Source organism: Marmota flaviventris, chromosome 18 (assembly GCF_047511675.1).
Source record: "Marmota flaviventris isolate mMarFla1 chromosome 18, mMarFla1.hap1, whole genome shotgun sequence".
Taxonomy (NCBI): Eukaryota; Metazoa; Chordata; class Mammalia; order Rodentia; family Sciuridae; genus Marmota; species Marmota flaviventris.
This window is the reverse complement of record NC_092515.1, coordinates 61,408,642-61,425,201: the sequence shown is the minus strand read 5'-3', so window position 1 is coordinate 61,425,201 and position 16,560 is coordinate 61,408,642. Positions and strand designations below refer to the sequence as shown.

Genomic DNA, 16,560 nt, shown 5'->3' with positions numbered 1-16,560 from the left:
GCCTCCCGTTCCTGGGTCCTGTGGCTCTGAGAACGTGAAGGGTGTTTTGTGCTTTTCACAAGAGAAGAGGGTCTGCCTTCTCCAGGTGCTTAGTTCTGTTGGTCAGCCTCACCCTTCCCTTGGGACTGGGGACAGTCGGGGCCCTGGGCCGCCTGCTCTCCCAGGGCTTCAGTGTGAGCTGTAGACAGGGCCTGTGACCAGGGCACCCCCGGGGCATCTGGCTGGCCTTTTGCTGGTGCAGAATGGGGCTCCAGAGGGTGGTGCTGTGTGGGGAAGTGACACAGGAGAGCGAGGCCCTGTGTGTGACGGAGCCCAGGCGTGTCCGTGTGTCGGGTGACCTCCCATCGTGTCAGTCTGCACTCTGGTTCTCAGGAGGCAGCGGGGAGCCCTGTGGCCAGTGGTCGGTGGGTCTTGGGCTGGGTGACAGAGGTCAGCTGATGTGGCATGCGTCTCTCGCCTCTATGGCTCTCCTGGGGCTGCCCGCCTCATTGCTGTGGGCTGAGTGGGCAGCAGGGCCAAGCGTCAGGGCCGAGGTGGCCCCGGGGTGGTGGGCTGCTGTGCAGCGCCCCTGCAGATGTAGGTTTCTGTGCCCTATGCTCTGCTGGGTTTCCTCTGTGGCCACCTTGGGCACTCGTTGAGAATAGTAGTGTTACGTGTGGAGCAAATTGTCACTTTACACATGAACGTCCGTGCCAGCCTTGTCGTGTGGCTGTTGGACCGCATCTGTGTTGGCTGTTGCCTCCGTGTGGCGTGGGTGGGTGGGGAGCAGGAGGAGGAGTCTGACTGCAGCCCCCCCAGCAGGGCAGCAGAGCTCTGCCAGCCCCTCCCAGGGGCACAGGTGTTGGCCCTGCTGTACGCAGGTGCAGCGCAGCTCGAGGGCTGGGGAGCTCGCGGGTGGGGCCTGCAAGCCCAGCTTCCCTCCAGGGCATCAGCCGGGGGCACGCCTGGCAGCAGGCAGGCTGGGGCATGTGTGGGGACTGCGTGCTCTGGGAGGCCCAGGGCCCTTCCTTTCCTGCACTGCATGATGGCGTATGTGGCGGGAAGAGATTGGTGGGACCCGTGGTCTGGAGAAGCCCTCCAGGCCCTCCCAGCCAGGCAGCAAGGCTCAGCTCCGGGCGCTGGGCGGAATGGTGACAGTGGGGTGACAGTTGAGTTCTCTGCTCTGAACCAGGGCAAATGCAGTGTCTCAATTTTACGAGAAACACTGGCTCGTTTTATTGCCTGCCTGGGCCCTCCAGTGCTTCTGGACCTGGTGAAGTTTGTATTTGGTGGTGTTCACTCTCGGCCACCTCTGTCTCCCCGAGGCTGCCCTGTCTGTCTGATCCCTGTGGCCACTCAAAGTCAGCATGTCAGCTCGGGCTGCTCTCTGTGAAGTGCCCCTCATTCAGGTCTAGTGGTACCCAAGCCAGCTGCACTGGTCTCACCTGGGATGACACGAGCCACCAGACCATGACAGGAGCTCCCTGGGGCTCTGTGTTCAGGCTGGCCATGGGCCATGGGCTGGGCAGGAAGAAGGCACTCAGGATAGACATTTGGCCACTGGGCACACAGACCTTCTGCCAGCTAGCTCTTTTGGGTCTTCCCACTTGACTCTCCAAATTGACTTGTCCCCGTCCCTGTACTGCCCCCCCTTCATGGAGTCCTGGAGTCATGGATGTACTTACATGTGACCCCCGTGGTTCTGCCAGTGACCCAATGGACTCATGGTGTCCCTGTGTCTACAGCACCTGCTGCAGCCCGGATGCTTGCTTTTAGGTGAAGGGCCGAGTTCTGGGAAATTGCTGATTGTGCACCCAGTGTAACGTGGAGGCCCCTGGAGGAAGCGTGCCTGCTGTGGGCAGAGCAGGCTGAGGCCCGGGCTGGCACCCTGTGGTGGCTTTTGAATATTGCATAAAGCAGGATGCTAAGCTTGGGGGCGAGTCGTGTGACGCTCCTCTTGGTGGCCAGGGGAGCAGGCCTGCATGCTCCATTTTCCCCAGGTGCTTGCTAACCCTGTGCCACCATCAACACCTGGTCATGTGTGCCGTGAACTGAGGATGTGACGTCTGTTTTTAAGGTTTGTTTGTTTGTTTGTTTTTAAGGTCTTGTGGTCTGATTCTTCAGTAACATCAGTAACCAAATCTTCCTCAGAAGTGACTGAATTTATTTCAAAGGTAAGGTGATTCAGGCTCCTATAACAAAGGGCTCCTTTCCCAGTAGCTGCGCATCCTGCAGCGTGACTGCGGGGTCTCCTTCTGTCCTGTGAGCAGCAGTCGGGGGTCTGCTTTGGACAGGCTGCAGCAGTGAGCCCTGGCGCTGGGGAGACAGGCGGAGCTGCCCCTGGCATGGCGGCTGGGGCGCTTCTGCTTTCCACCCAGGTTTCTTGGGCACAGACTGAGGGCGAGGGTCCTGCTCAGGGGCTGAGCAGACAGATGCCCCTCATTCTGACTTTTACACATGGGGTTCTCCCTTTTCATTTTTAAATTGTTTCAACAAGTGACTTTTGAGCAGAAAGCATCACTGCTAACAGACGCCTTGGGCCTGCACACACATGTGCTGCAGCGCGCTCTCTGGCACTGGCCAGGGCCACGGTGGTGACCCCTGCCTGGGCCAGTGTCAGACCGACCCTCTGCTCCCTTTCAACAATGGGTGGCACATCCAGGGCATTTCCGAAGTGGCTCTTGCACTTCCATTGTGAAAGCAAGGCCCATCCCTGGGGAGGACACTGGGTCGCGGACCACGCCCTCACTGCCGGAGTGGGAGATGCTGCTGGTGCTTGTTTGGCGGCCCACCAGGCAGCAGGAACGCAGGCCCAGATCCATCCCCGGGAACGCACGTTACCCTGCGTCTCCTCCCCTGTGCCCTGTGCCCCGCTCCCCACTGTGCAGCAGACACTCCTCTGTAGTCACTTCTGTCCCTTGACCGTTGGCTGGTCGCGGGGTGTTTGCACCGCCTCCAACGTGCTCTGAGAGGTTCCTGCTCGGCACCTTCCCTTGGCTCTGGGGGCCTCCTGTCCCCTCCTCAGGCCTCTGCTGTCCTTGCTCTGGGCTGGCTCCGGGTTGCAGTTTGGACAGTTTCTCGTGCTCAGTGCTGACATCTGCTGAGTGTCCCTCACCCTGTCCTGGCTGCATGGAGCCTGTTGGGTTTGTGTCCCCTCTCGGGCCAGGCTCGTGTCCTGTTTGTTCGCCTGCTTGTCTGTGGCATGGCCCAGCCCTCTGTGGAAGGCGCCCTGTTTCGGCACGGTCCTGTGGGATGCTCACATGGCTGCTCGGGTCTGGTCTGGGTCCCCTGGAGTCTGGCCCTGGTGATGGCTTTGTGTCTCCTATTCAGTGTTTGGTGCTGGGCTGCACCAGGGCCGCTCTGCCACTGAGCCGCGTCCTCGTCTTTTCTAGATTTTGTTTTGAGACAGGGTCTCACTAAGTTGCTGAGGCTGGCCTTGAACTCTCATCCTCCTGCCTCGGTCTCAGCTGGATCACAGGGTGGCCGCCACGCCTGGCCAGCTCTGTCTTGATTTTAGCCCCTTGGCTTTCCCCTGTGCCCTGCACCTCTGGTCACTGGGCATTTTGGTGGCAAGTGTGAGGCTGAGGAAGTGGCACTTGTGCCTGCAGTGGGCCTTCTTTCCTGCCAGGCCCTCAGGAGCTGGCCCTGGGGATGTCACCATGGTCACCCTTGGGCAGCTCCAGCACAGGGCCACTTACCTGGCCTGCTCCACCCTCAGCTGTTGTCACCTGTGGGGCCTGTGGGGGGAGGGCCCTCTTCCGCAGCCCAGCCTCGGTTCCGGGTGTGGGCCTTTGTCCTGGACCGCGGGGTCACGCCCTCCTCAGCACCCTCGTCTCTCCCCACCAGTAGCTGCTGCCCTGTGTGGGGCAGGGTCCTGGGCTGGTGGGAGATTCGTACCCCTCCACCAGGGCCGGAGGGCGTTTGCTTTTACCCTTCTTCCAGGGCAGTGGCCCTTCCCTGTGGCCTGGTGACAGAGGCAAGAGCTCATTTCCTCATCTCAGCCCAGAGGCTAGATGCGTGCTTGGCCCCGGGCCAGGAGCACTTCTTCCCTCCCTTGTGGTTAAGGGCTCTTGCCTTGGACAGAGAGGCCAGGGGAGGCGCAGAGGTCTGGTCTGTGCGTCGCCAGCCTCTTTGGAAGAGAGCTCCTGAATGAGGATGCTCTCCTGCTTGGGGTCTGTCCACCCACATGTGACCTGCTCAACTGGGGGAATGTGCCATCGCGGCCGTCTTCCTCTGTTCTGCCTGTGTGGCAGCCCCTCTTCCTCATGCTGGGCCACTGGGAGACGATGGCTTGAGGGTCCTGTTTTTCCTGAGGGGTGGTCCCTGTGTGACCCTGGATCCAGCAGGTGATCCTGCTTCCCAGCCTCTGCAGGGCTCCTGGAAAGGAAGGGCCAGGGGACTGTCAGGCTCTGCGGGCTGGGGATGTCCTGCAGTGTCTTTCTGCTCCGTAAGTGCATGGAGGATGCCAAAATGGCTTGACTGGTGTCAGTCCTGTCTTGCCAGCAGAGGACCACTGGCCCCTGCCCGAGCGCTTGTTGGGTGGAGCTCTGCGTGTGTGGCTGGTTCTGATGTCCCTCCTGGCCTGTCCTCTGTTTCAGTTGTCTCAGCTCTGCCCTGAAGAGAACTTGGAGAAACTCATTCCCTGCCTGGCTGGATCAGACCCCTTCTACGTGGAGAGGAACCACGTGGATCTGGAAGCGGGCCTGAGGTGGGTGAGGCTCCTGGCTAGGTCTTTCGGGGGCCTGGGCAAGCCGTTGGCCACGCGGCTGCCCCCAGGTGGGTCTCCGCTGCCTGCAGGATTCTCCTCAGTCTTTGAAGGCTCTGAACAGCCTCTGGGAGACTTTGAGTGGATGAGTGAAGGGATTTTGAAGCCTGCACCACCCCTTACTATGCCTTTGAGAGCCTCTGAATGTCGTGCGTGTGCGGCCACTCAGTGCACGCCGCCCGTCACGTGGGTTCTGTGCTGTGCAAGGAGCTGCTGTCCTGCTTCCCGGGCCGCCATCCTCATGTCCTGTGACCTGGCCGCACACAGGGGGCAGCGGGTGGAGGCTTGCTTTCATTGCTCACGTCGCAGGCCTAGCGAGGAAGACTCCCGACAGCAGGCTGGATGTGGGTTATGACCTGCTGCTTATTTTTTCTCAAATATCTATTTTTCTTGATTGAAAGTTAAGACCGTCCCCCAGTAGTGACCGTTAGTGCCTTTTTGATGATAAAGCCCCTTTGCTTAACTTGTAGGTATTTGGCTTCATTGCCTTCTCATGTATTGAAAAATGACCACGTTAAGAAGTTCTTCAGCACTTCATCTCCCACCCAACAGCTTCAAAGTCCAAGTGAGTTTGTAAAATGATTCAGAAAAACATAAACATTCCCGTTGTCTGAATTTCTCCGACACGTCTTTTTCTAACTTGCAGGTCCTGGCAACCCCTCCCTTCCGAAAGTGGGTGCTGTGATGGGAGTGTCTGGCAGGTGAGCGGGGACAGCCACCCCACCTCACACCTGCTCTGGCTCTAACTGTGCCAGCAGTTTCAGAGTGAGGTCCTTCTCAGTCTGAGTCTTGAACGACGTCGCGAGGACTAGGGTAGAGGTGGTGTGATTCATGATGTCCTCAAAGTGCTGAGTAGTCAGTGTGGGTTTAGGTCTATCAGTACCTTCTTGTTATTTTTGACTAACAAACTAGGCATCCCAACCAGAGGTCGTTGGTGATGGACATGTACACAATGTGCATGCACATAGGTATGTGGGTGCACACAGGTATGTGGGTGCACGTGTTTCTGTTGCACACAGGGCACCCCGTAGCAGTCTCACCATAAGCAGGTGGTTGAGGTGGGGGCTAGAGAGGGCGCTGGTATTTCCAGAGTTTATGGTAGGCGGACAGCGTGTGCCGGGCAGGAGTGGGGGCCATCAGGAGAGTGCCCGGTGCCGCTGAAGTCTTGGAAAACAGTGTTTCTGTGCCCCTGCCTGTCCCCTGTCCTGCAGGCCTGTGTGTGGAGTGGCCGGAATCCCGTCCTCCCAGAGCGGCGCCCAGCACCATCTGCAGCACTCGGCCAGCGCAGCTGCTGCCTTGCCTCACTGCTCCCACGCCGGGGGCGCGGGCTCGGCACTCGCCTACCGGGCCCAGGTGGACGCCCCGCCTGCCATCCTGATGCCCTCCAGTCTGCAGGCCCCTCAGCCCCAGGAGCAAAATGGAATTTTAGACTGGCTTAGGAAGCTGCGCTTACACAAGTATTACCCTGTCTTTAAGCAGCTCACCATGGAGAAGGTACGCAGGCTCCCGTGTGGGCTGTGCCCGTGTGGTCAGTGCTCCTTTAGCTGCCTGTATCCTGACCTTGCCCCTGGAGGTCATGTGGAGAGGAAGGACTAAGGTAGAGATCACGCGGCCCGGATCTGTTGTGAACAGGCAGGTCGCTGCATATGTAGTTCCAGGGATCCACCCACCGCACCTGAGACCAGCGTGGCCCCATGCAGAGCCCCGCTGTGGACCGTATGCACCACCCTCATCTGTCCACATCCTGTGTAGCCCATGCCCTCAGCCCAGCCACTGAAATGCGGCAGGCCTCGAGCAGTGGATGCAGCTTCTTTGAGGCATATTCACAGGATTGGTTTTTATAATAGAGCAGTGGATCAGGAGCATTGTTCCCTTGTTAAAGATTCTGAAGTGTTTCTAGTCTGCATGCCACTGATTAAATTAACCCATACAAGGTATCTGGACTCTGAACTCCCCCCGCTGGACAGGACAGGTTGGTAGCTGCAAGTTTCATGTGTCCAAAACCCAGCTATTGAACCTAGAAATCAAGTTTTTACTACAAAGCAAAATCAAGTTTTAAGTATATTTGTAATACTCTGTTTTGGATTTATAAATGTCTTAAAAATGAGGTCCTATGACCTGGGGGGGGGTGGTACAGCCCTGTAATTTGAGCCAGTTGGGAGGCTGAGGTAGGAGGATCACAAATTCAAGGCCAGGCTGGACAACTTATCAAGGCCCTGTCTCAAAAAAACATAAAAAGGACTGAGGATGTAACTCAGTAGTACCGCACCCCTGATTCAGTCCCCGCCCAAAAGAGAGATGACTGATCAGTTTTAAGTTTTTCTCATTGAGCCTGTGGGTTGAAATGGCTAGATTGCAGAGCAGGTTGTGGTGCGAGGTGAGAGCTAGAGTACCTGCTGCCCCGTGGACGGCCCCTGCGACCCTGCAGAGGGGAAGGTGCCCTTGAGGGAGGACCGTCTGCCTATGCTGCTGCCCCCGCCACAGAGGCTGGCATGTGCCCAGGGGACCGTGTCTCCCTAGGGCTGTCCCGGGGGGTGGGGTGCTGCTGCCAGGGGCAGCTCTGTAGCAGGTGGGACTGTGACTTCTCCAGTCATTTGTCCACGTAGCTCACCCATGCTGGTGACTGGCCTGTGCCGAGCAGAGGTGCCCCTCACGCGGCATCTGTGCGGGAGGTAAGCAGAAGCCCAGGTCTCTGCTGAAAAGGTGTGTGGAATAGTGGATGGTTCACACCAGGTCACTTAGTGAGGGGACGATGTCCTGTCCCCAAGTCCTCTGTTAATGGCATAGGCTTGATGTGTCAATAGGCCCCGGCCATGTCACTTTCAGCCCCGAGTCCTTGGTTTCCGGTTCCGAGTCTCGGTAACTCTGTAATTGGTTTCTCCCATGCAAGTTTTTGAGCCTTACTGAGGAAGACCTCAACAAGTTTGAGTCCCTGACCATGGGCGCCAAGAAGAAGCTCAAGACTCAGCTGGAGCTCGAAAAGTAAGCGTGAGGTGGTTTTCTAAACATGTCTTCAGTGACTCGGGAGGCTGAGGCAGGAGGCCTGCAAGTTCGAGGCCAGCCTGGGCAACTTAGCAAGGCCCTGTCTCAGAATAAAAAATAAAAAGGATTGGGATATAGCACTTAGGTTCAATCCCCAGTCCTGCAAAAACAAAAGAAAGCACAATAATGATAATAGTATATATTTTAATAATGTGATGATAATGGTAATGAATTCATTAAAAAAACAATAAAATTGATGAACCTGCCCGGGGCCGTCTTCAGGTGACCACATGCCAAGGTGTGGCCTTGGCATGGCAGGAAAATCAGAATCCCTTTTAGCCTTCGGCGTGGGTCTCATGGAGCAGAGGTCCGAGGGTAGTGTGGGAACCAGGAACCCAAATGGACACTCACTATTCCTGTACCTTGTTCTGCAGGGAGAAGTCGGAGCGGCGGTGCCTGAACTCTTCGGCCCCGACCTTGGTCACCAGCAGCGGAGTGGCCCGAGTGCCCCCCACCAGCCACGTGGGGCCCGTGCAGGCCGGGCGAGGTGGCCATGCTGCAGGTGCGGAGGGCTCACAGCTGGGCCGCCCTTGATGTGCAGGTGGCGAGGTGCCTCACGCCATGCTTGCCCACCACTGAAGACAGGCCAGCCTTTCTCTGTTTGACTTCCATGGGGACCAGGAACGACAGGAGGGAGGCTCATGGGGACTTGCCTGAAACCGTGTGGGTAGAAGCTGACAGGAGCTCGGGAGGTGGCCAGGATGAACCTGCCCGGGGCCGTCTTCACGTGACCACAGGAGCCAGCCCCCCAGCCGTGCTCCTTTCCCTCCCTCTTTGGGAAAGGCTGGGACACCTGTGCGGTGGCTCTTTGTCACAGGGTGGAGTAGATTCTCCTTCTCCCAGTACAAGTAGCAAGAGTAGCCTGAGGGAAGGGCAGGTGCCAGGTCTGTTCCCAGCTGCTCAGCCTGGTCTTCTGTGGAGGCCAGCAGCACCCAGCCCTGCAGACATGTTTCCGTGGTCTGTGGGGAGCAGGGCACCGCCCTAAGTGCTGCCCACCTCCCCACAAGGCCGTGGGCAGTTGGGAGGGGGAGGCTCCGACTGTGGTGGCAGTTGTCCCTGCCTTCTTGGGTGTGCCCAAAGGGCTCACCTCCGGGTGGTGGCTGAGAGTGGGCTGGTGCTGGCTGGCACTCTGCCAGCCCCCTGTGCTGGACATGGATGCCACCCTGAAGGTGACCTGTGCCTTCTCCGCAGAGCTGCGGGTGGAGGTGGAGCCGCCCACCCACCAGATGCCCCGGGAGGGCAGCTCCTCGGAGTACTCGAGCTCCTCCTCCAGCCCCATGGGTGTGCAGGCGCGGGAAGAGAGCTCAGACAGCGCGGAGGAGACCGACAGACGTAAGGCACCCGCTTGACCAGCTATGCTGCCCGCCCTGTCCTGGCTCGCATGGCGGTGACTGCTCTTTTCTATCCCCAGGTGTGGACGTGCACTTAGAGGGTTGTGATAAGGAGAAGCCCGTGATGCTGCTGAGTCACTTCCCCTCGAGCTCTGCCCGACCCACGGCCCAGGTCTTGCCTGTGCAAAACGAGGCTGGCTGCGGCCCGGCAGGCCACCACCCTCTGCCCCCACAGCTGTTACCCACAGCCTCGCACCTGGCACCCATCAGAATGCTGAGTGCAGTGCACAAATCGGACAGAGGGGGCGCTGACGGGAAGCTCCTCTCGTCCTCCGTGCACTCGCTCTTGTCTTTGGAAGAGAGGGGCAAAGGGCCTGGCCCGAGGAGTGGCATTAAAGTGGACAAGAGCTTCGGCAGTGCTGTGCTCGACACCCTGCCCTCGTCCACGCCCCATCCCCCCGTGCAGGTCCTCTCCGGACTCTCAGAGGGCAGCTCCGTGTCACCCACTGTCTCCTTTGGGCCCCGGGCCAAAGTTGTGCACGCAGCCACTCTGGACAGGGTGCTGAAGACGGCGCAGCAGCCAGCACTGGCAGTGGAGACCAGCACAGCTGCCACAGGGACGCCCAGCACTGTCCTGCACGTGGCCCGGCCGCCCATCAAGCTGCTGCTGTCATCCTCCGTCCCTGCCGACGCTGCTGTCTCCGGGCAGACGTCCTGCCCCAACAACGTGCAGATCAGCGTGCCGCCTGCAATAATCAACCCCCGGACCGCTCTGTACACAGCCAACACCAAAGTTGCCTTCTCCGCAGTGAGCAGTGTGCCCGTGGGCCCTCTGCAGGGTGGCTTCTGTGCCAACAGCAACACTGCCTCCTCCAGCAGCCACCCCTCCACCTCCTTCGCCAGCGCGGCCACGCTGCCCAGCTGTCCCGCCCCCAGCTCCAGCCCCGCGCTCTCCTCCGCCCCTGAGAGCAGCTTCTACAGTGGTGGTGGCTCTGCAGGAAACATTCCTTCCTCAAGTCAGAGTCACCACCACCACCACCACCATCAGCAGCCCCCGGCCCCCCCGGCCCCCGCGCCGCCCCCACCCGGCTGCATGGTGTGCACGTCCTGCGGGTGTAGCGGCAGCTGCGGCTCCAGCGGCCTCACCGTGAGCTACGCCAGCTACTTCCAGCACCCCTTCTCCGGGCCCTCCATGTTCACCTTCCCGTTCCTGCCCTTCAGCCCCGTGTGCAGCAATGGCTACGTCAGCCCCCAGCAGTACGGGGGCGGCTCCACCTTCCCCGTTGTGCACGCCCCCTACAGCGGCAGCGTGACTCCCGACCCTGTCCTGGGCGGGCAGTCCACATTTGCTGTGCCACCAATGCAGAACTTCATGGCCGGGACAGCAGGGGTCTACCAGACCCAGGGACTGGTGGGAAGCAGCAACGGCTCCAGTCACAAAAAGAGTGGGAATCTGTCCTGTTACAACTGCGGGGCCACAGGGCACCGCGCCCAGGACTGCAAGCAGCCGTCCATGGACTTCAACCGGCAAGGTAAACACACGTGCCCCCTGGGCACTGCACCCAGCTGGGCATCCCAGGGCAAGCCACTGCCCGCGGCCGGCAGGTGCTGCAGACCACTGGAGAGACGCACGTGCTCGGCTTTATGAAAATAATAGTCACCTCTCTTCTTTTTAGTTTTATTTATTTGTGTCTCTGTGTGTGGTACTAGAGAGGGAACCTAAGCGCTGTGTCACTGAGCCACGTCCTCAGCCCTGTTCGTTTTATTCTTTTTATTTCGAAACAGTCTTGTTAAGTCGCCCAGGCTGGCCTGGCACTTGTGATCCGCCTCCCTCAGGCTTCCCAGTTGCTGGGATCACAGGCATTTGCCACTGCCCCTGGATTAAACTTCTTTGTCTTAGAGCTGAAAGTAATTTTTAAAACCTTTTTGAAACAGCATGAAGATGTAAATGATGCTGTAAGTGCCCCAGAGGGGTATCCTGGCTCTGAGTGTTTCCTCATATCTGGGGCCCTGTGGGCTCTGGGTCTTGCCGTGGGAGTGGTTAGGACGTGGCAGTCTAGACCCAGGGGCCCTGCCGCCCTGCTGTCTGCGCCTGGGGTGTGGCTGTGTGCTGGTGGCGGGTGGTGTCTCGCCAGGCTGTCCCTCTTGCCTGCCTTGCTTTTGTGTTCCTAATTTCCTCTAGTCCTTGATTTCACGTGGGTCTGACGTACTCTTTACACCAGGTTTATTCTTGCTATGTGTTTTGGAAGGGTTGACCTGGGGACTGGGAAAGCTGGTCCCAGCTCTGACCATGAGGTGCGACCTTGAGAAGTCACCATCTCTCTAGATTTCCAGCACCTTCTTTTGAGGTTGCACAGACCTGCCTGTTTGTCCTCACCACCCAGAGAGCTTTCAGAAACCAGCACCTGTAACCTGGGAGGTCCAGTCACAGGCTGGGCGGTGGCCGTGGGCTCTGCACCTGCATCCTGTGCACCACCCCCACCTCGGGGATCTCCTAAGGCATGCCCAGCTGGCCGGGCCTCCCCATTTTCTCTAGCCCCTCTGTCCCTGGGTGGGTCTGAAGACTTGTGAAACGACTTCATTGTGTGGGGGGGTGGGAGAAGCTGGTCAGGCTGTCCACATCTCCAGCCCCAGAGTCCTGCCTGGAGACTCCGGAGGCCACGGCACAGGTCGGTGGTCTTGTGATTTTGCAGTGATTCAAATTTGCCTCTTTTTTCTTTCTCTCCAGGTACTTTTAGGTTGAAATATGCCCCTCCAGCAGAAAGTCTGGACTCCACAGACTGATATTTTTCTCTGGCAACAGAACATTATTAAGCCATGGAGACATAAGAAAAGTTAAATACAAAACTGAGACGTCTAGTTGCTGTTGAGCTTAATATTTTTAATCCAAAGGTGCTTTACTTTACTAGACTGGATAGAAAATCTAGTGTAGAAGTGCATCAAACCCAATTTTATTGCCAAAATCCTAGATTGGAGCTTGATGTCAGGACTTGCCTCGGGGCACCTCCGTGCCCGTGTCGGTGACTTGTCCACCTCCACCCTGGCTACAGTGCAGAGACTTCCTGTCTCCCAAAGAACATCGCATCGCTGGTCCTTCTAGGCTCACACAGTTCCAGGGCAGCTACGCGCGACCTGATCAGACTGCAGGTCCAGGTCCTCCAGTGGGTCCCCCAGATGGACTCGACACCCCTGGGTTAGGGAAAATGTCAACTTTGTTTTGCTTTACTTTTTTCCTAAAGTGATAGGCACTAATCTCTGGGATTTCTAAGGATTGCACTACAGAAGAATGTACCTGACGTAGCCCTCTGCAGACTCCTGAGTCCCGTCAGGGCAGACCTGGCTGCGGGTGGAGTTGGCACAGTGGGTACGTGCCAAGCATGCAGCCAGGTCTTAGTACGTCCTTCCTCCTGCAGACAGATGTAAACGATGCTAGTGAGTGGAAACTGTTCATTCTCAGCTCCATTTCTAAGGGTCCAAGTCCCAGGAGTCGTTGCTGAGGCTTGAGACTGGCCCTCTCCACCGCACCGCAGGCGGCTCCGAACCGCTCTCCACAGAGACAGCAGCAGAGCAGCTCGGCTCTGTGGGTCGCGTTCCCAACTCCACTTGCTCATCGTCACCATCTCACATGGGCTCCAAGGACCCGGCCCCAGGGCTTCCTGCTGATGTGTGCACACATAGTGGGACCTTGCAACAGCAGTCCAGTCCTATGGCTCATGAGCAGAAGATCTGACCTCTCCTGTCACTTTTTTTTTTTTTTTAATTTTTTTTTTAAGGCTGTGTATTGATAGCTAATTCCGTTAAAAATTGCCTGGAAAACTTCAGTATAAGGCAGAGAGACAGAGAGAGCACAGACCAGACACAGCCTGGGACTGGGAGAAGTCCTGTTTTAAGTAGGAAATAGCGCCCCTTGCTATAGATGTCCACATCTCAGCCCTTTGGAATGGAAGCATCTGGGGACTTAGCCCTCGAGGATAAAGGGAATCTTCTGCTCATGTGACATTATTTAACCTTCAATAGTAACGTTGGTCGGCAGAGTCTTGCCAGGGATTTTCCAGTTGAATACTGAGAAGAAAAATCACAATATTCAGACCATTCTGTATTGAAATGGGACAATCAGCTTCATACAAAATTAGTGTAAATCAAAAGAATGCCCTAGAATGTAAGGCATTTGAGTATGAGGCTTCAAATTTTAGATCAGTTTCCTGGCTTTGTGGAAACTAAAGCAGAAAGTTGTTACATTTTTTATGAAAGGCTTTTAGTAGTTTTGTAGTATTATTTTAGTAGAGTTTTATTTCTATGCAATGCAGAATTGACAGACCTCTGTATTCTTCTCTATTCATGGTACACAGTATTACATACAGTTCTGGAAGTAACGGTGATGCCTCTTATGACAGCTGTTAGGGAAGGCTTCACAGATCTCTTAGCCCAACACTACAAACATCAAATATCAAGAGCTGACACAACTTTGCCTTAAAGAGCACCAGACTGGAGTTGGTCCTGTTGTGTTCAAGAAGACTAGAGTGTTCATCGATGTTTACGATTTTAATACTTCTGAAGGCCGTCACAGCGGCCTGGATATGTGCTGAAAGCCAAACTTTTAAATTTTTTGGTTTTTTAAACAAAGAAATATTTTAAATAAATCCTATTTCAACATAGTGAAATTGTTGAAAACTGTCTCATAGCAAAAGAAAACCTTATTTAAGTTTTTGTTTTAGTGTCAGTGTAGTGGAATGAAAGTGTCATTGTTACCCTTAGGACTGTTTTGATAAATATTACAGGTTAACCCCAATGTAACAAAAACTTAGAATAGAAGCTTCCGTCTGAAGTGTGACACTCAGTGTGCGGTGCGTCAGTCCTGACCTTGCCATGGCTGGGTCCCCGCCTCGGAGCACCCCGGTTGTCTTTGAAGGTGAGTGTGTGGTGTGAGGTCGTCAGGAGGCTGCGCAGTCAGGAACCAGGAGACCCAGCGTGAGAGCAGCGCGCAGAGGGAATCCCGCCCACCCACAGGCCCGTGCCAGGTGCAGCCGTGCTTGGACACGAGGACCTTGGCTAGCAGTTAGCGCTGGCTGATGAATCTTTCTCCAAAGCAACCAAAGTCAGTAAGCCCGAAGAGCACCTTGCACTTCACCGGAGTACTCCACCATCGGTCGAAACCACAGCATCCTGGCCCTCTGGAGCCACCCTGCCGAAACCGGTGCCCCAACCGGGTGGGCGAGCGTGGCCCTGTGCTCTTCGGAGCCTGCCACGTGTTCAAGCTTCTATCCCTGCGTTTTAGCTCCAGGAATGGAGACAGTGGAATGTCCAGATCCAAGTAGAACAGTGCCAGGATAGAACTGTTTAACCTTTCTTTTTTTAAAGCAAAATACTCGATTTTATACCTTGTTTTCTAATTTTTATTTCACAGTAATATGGAAAATTGGAAAGTGTTTAACGTTAAACTCCTAATTGCTGAAGAGCACTGAGGAAATGGGAGCTAGCACTTAAAATGACAATTAAGACAGAGCATTCTCTTGAGCGCACAAGTGACTGGGTGTTAACAGGCCAGCATGTCCACACCGCAGCTGGGGCCTGTCTTCATTCAGGGTGGAGCGTGCCTGCCCTCTCTGCCATCGGGCCCTGGTGGTGCTCCTTGTGGGCACAGGCCGCCGGGCCCTCTCCGCACCCCTCCCGTCCTTCGCCACTTCCCAGTGTTGTCTGATCTAGTCCACCTCCAGGTAAATGCCGGCCATGAGGGAACCGTCTCCCTGCTCAGCCTCGTCCCTAAGGATGCTCCTGTGGAACCTGAGCAGCTGGCTGTGCTTCCTGAAATGCAGGTGACTTCCAAGGAACATGTCAGGTGACACTGAAAGCCATGGGTCTGAGGAGGCTGATGCTGGACAGTCCCAGGCTGAGCGAGGTCTCTGGTCCGCTCTTGCAATACTCCAGAAAACCACCTACTGTGCTGGTGAAGGCCACAAGGCCGGCCACCACCCTGCTCACACGGGGAGGGAACGGTGGCCACACGGGTCATTCCTCCTGTGCGCAGAGATGAGGCGTTGGTGCCGAGACTGAAACCTCCACAGCTTCTATTGGACATGCTTTCTTTTTAGGAATGAAGGAATATCTCCCATTTTTGAGCCATTCTTTTGTCAATTCTACAAAATTGCATGTAACTTTATAAATATTTTTAAAAGATATAGTTTTGTAAATATTTAATATTCCGCTAATTTGATTTTGAATTGTAAATGTCAAGTATTCTGTTTTTGGGGTTTTTATGTTTTATTATACTTTGTTAAAAAGGAAAAATTGTACATTTTTAGAATGTTTTTATGAGTAAATTTAATGTACTGAAAATAAAAATTTAAAAAAAGTCTCAGCAGTTGTATCGGGTCTCTTATCCTAGCACACAGCACACACATCCTTTCAGACAGCTCAGTCCACCCCAGGGCTCTCCATCTCTTTCCCAGAGTGACAACGTGGACACTGGGTCTCACTCATGTCCACCCATATTCAAGCGCTGCCCCTGGTTGAAGTCCTGCTGGAGGGGCTGCCTGGCGCCCACTGGCTGTCCATGGAAAGAGCACCTGGGAGGCCCCTCTGGCCATGGCAGCGGCCAGAGCGGACCAAGGTACTCTCCCTGCACGGACCCTTGACCTGGGGCAGAGTTCTTAAGAATGGTGGCCACTGTTTGTCTGAGAGGAGAGCTGCCTAGGGGCCAGCAGCTGCCCACAGTGCTGGGCCAGTCTATGCTGCCTGGTGTTTGTTCCCACAGACACCCCCCCGCCCCCGCCGCCGCCTCTTGATGCAGGCCCACCCCAGGTTCTCCAGCGACAGGCCCTGACCAGAGACACAGAAGCCGCAGGAGGCGTCCCTCCATCAGCACTCCCATGCTTCTCAGCGCAAGGTGCTGACTGCATGCGATCGGGTTCCCAGACAGACCCACGGACCTGAGCGTTGATGACAGTTACCTTTATTCACTCAATGCCTGGAAATGCATCTGCTTACAGACCCCAGAACAAAGGTTGCCTCTGAGCATGTTTTTTTTTTTTTTTTAAAGCAGCATTAGAGACATCTGACTGCTCACACAGTAGTCCCGAGAATCCCAGGTACAGTGGTGGATACGATGGGAACAACAGGCTTTGAGAATTTTCATCATGTAAAAATAGACAATGCAGCAGGGAGTGGGTGGGGTCCCGTGACCAGGAGCCCAGGCAGCGGGCGCGGCCCTGGGCCTTTCCTCCTGCTGGTGCAGTTCTTGCTGGGTTACTCCAGGCACAAGGGTGCCTGTGACCTGATGAAGGGAAGGGAGACAGCCCCACGCAGGCAGCCAGAAGAGCTAGGGGCTTGGATCTGGAGGGTTGCTTCCCACTGGACATGCAAGTAGAGTGAGGGAACCCTAATGGGATTTGACAACTTCTAATTACGTTTTAATTACACACTTAACCATGAAAAAGGTTATCTGTG

At 56.0% G+C, this 16,560-nt stretch overlaps 1 protein-coding gene across 1 annotated transcript in view; it reads left to right on the top strand.

The window, feature by feature from the left end:
- Zcchc14 (zinc finger CCHC-type containing 14) overlaps positions 1-15,469 on the top strand; it is a 60,694-nt gene extending 45,225 nt beyond the window's left edge. Inside the window, exons 4-13 of the mRNA XM_027933325.3 lie at positions 2,082-2,153; positions 4,578-4,687; positions 5,215-5,309; positions 5,391-5,445; positions 5,956-6,238; positions 7,635-7,726; positions 8,161-8,288; positions 8,978-9,118; positions 9,198-10,649; positions 11,846-15,469. Of these exons, the coding sequence (XP_027789126.3) occupies positions 2,082-2,153; positions 4,578-4,687; positions 5,215-5,309; positions 5,391-5,445; positions 5,956-6,238; positions 7,635-7,726; positions 8,161-8,288; positions 8,978-9,118; positions 9,198-10,649; positions 11,846-11,901 (2,484 nt within the window). The 3' untranslated portion in view covers positions 11,902-15,469. The remainder of the gene's footprint in view (positions 1-2,081; positions 2,154-4,577; positions 4,688-5,214; positions 5,310-5,390; positions 5,446-5,955; positions 6,239-7,634; positions 7,727-8,160; positions 8,289-8,977; positions 9,119-9,197; positions 10,650-11,845) is intronic.
- Positions 15,470-16,560: the final 1,091 nt, after the last annotated feature.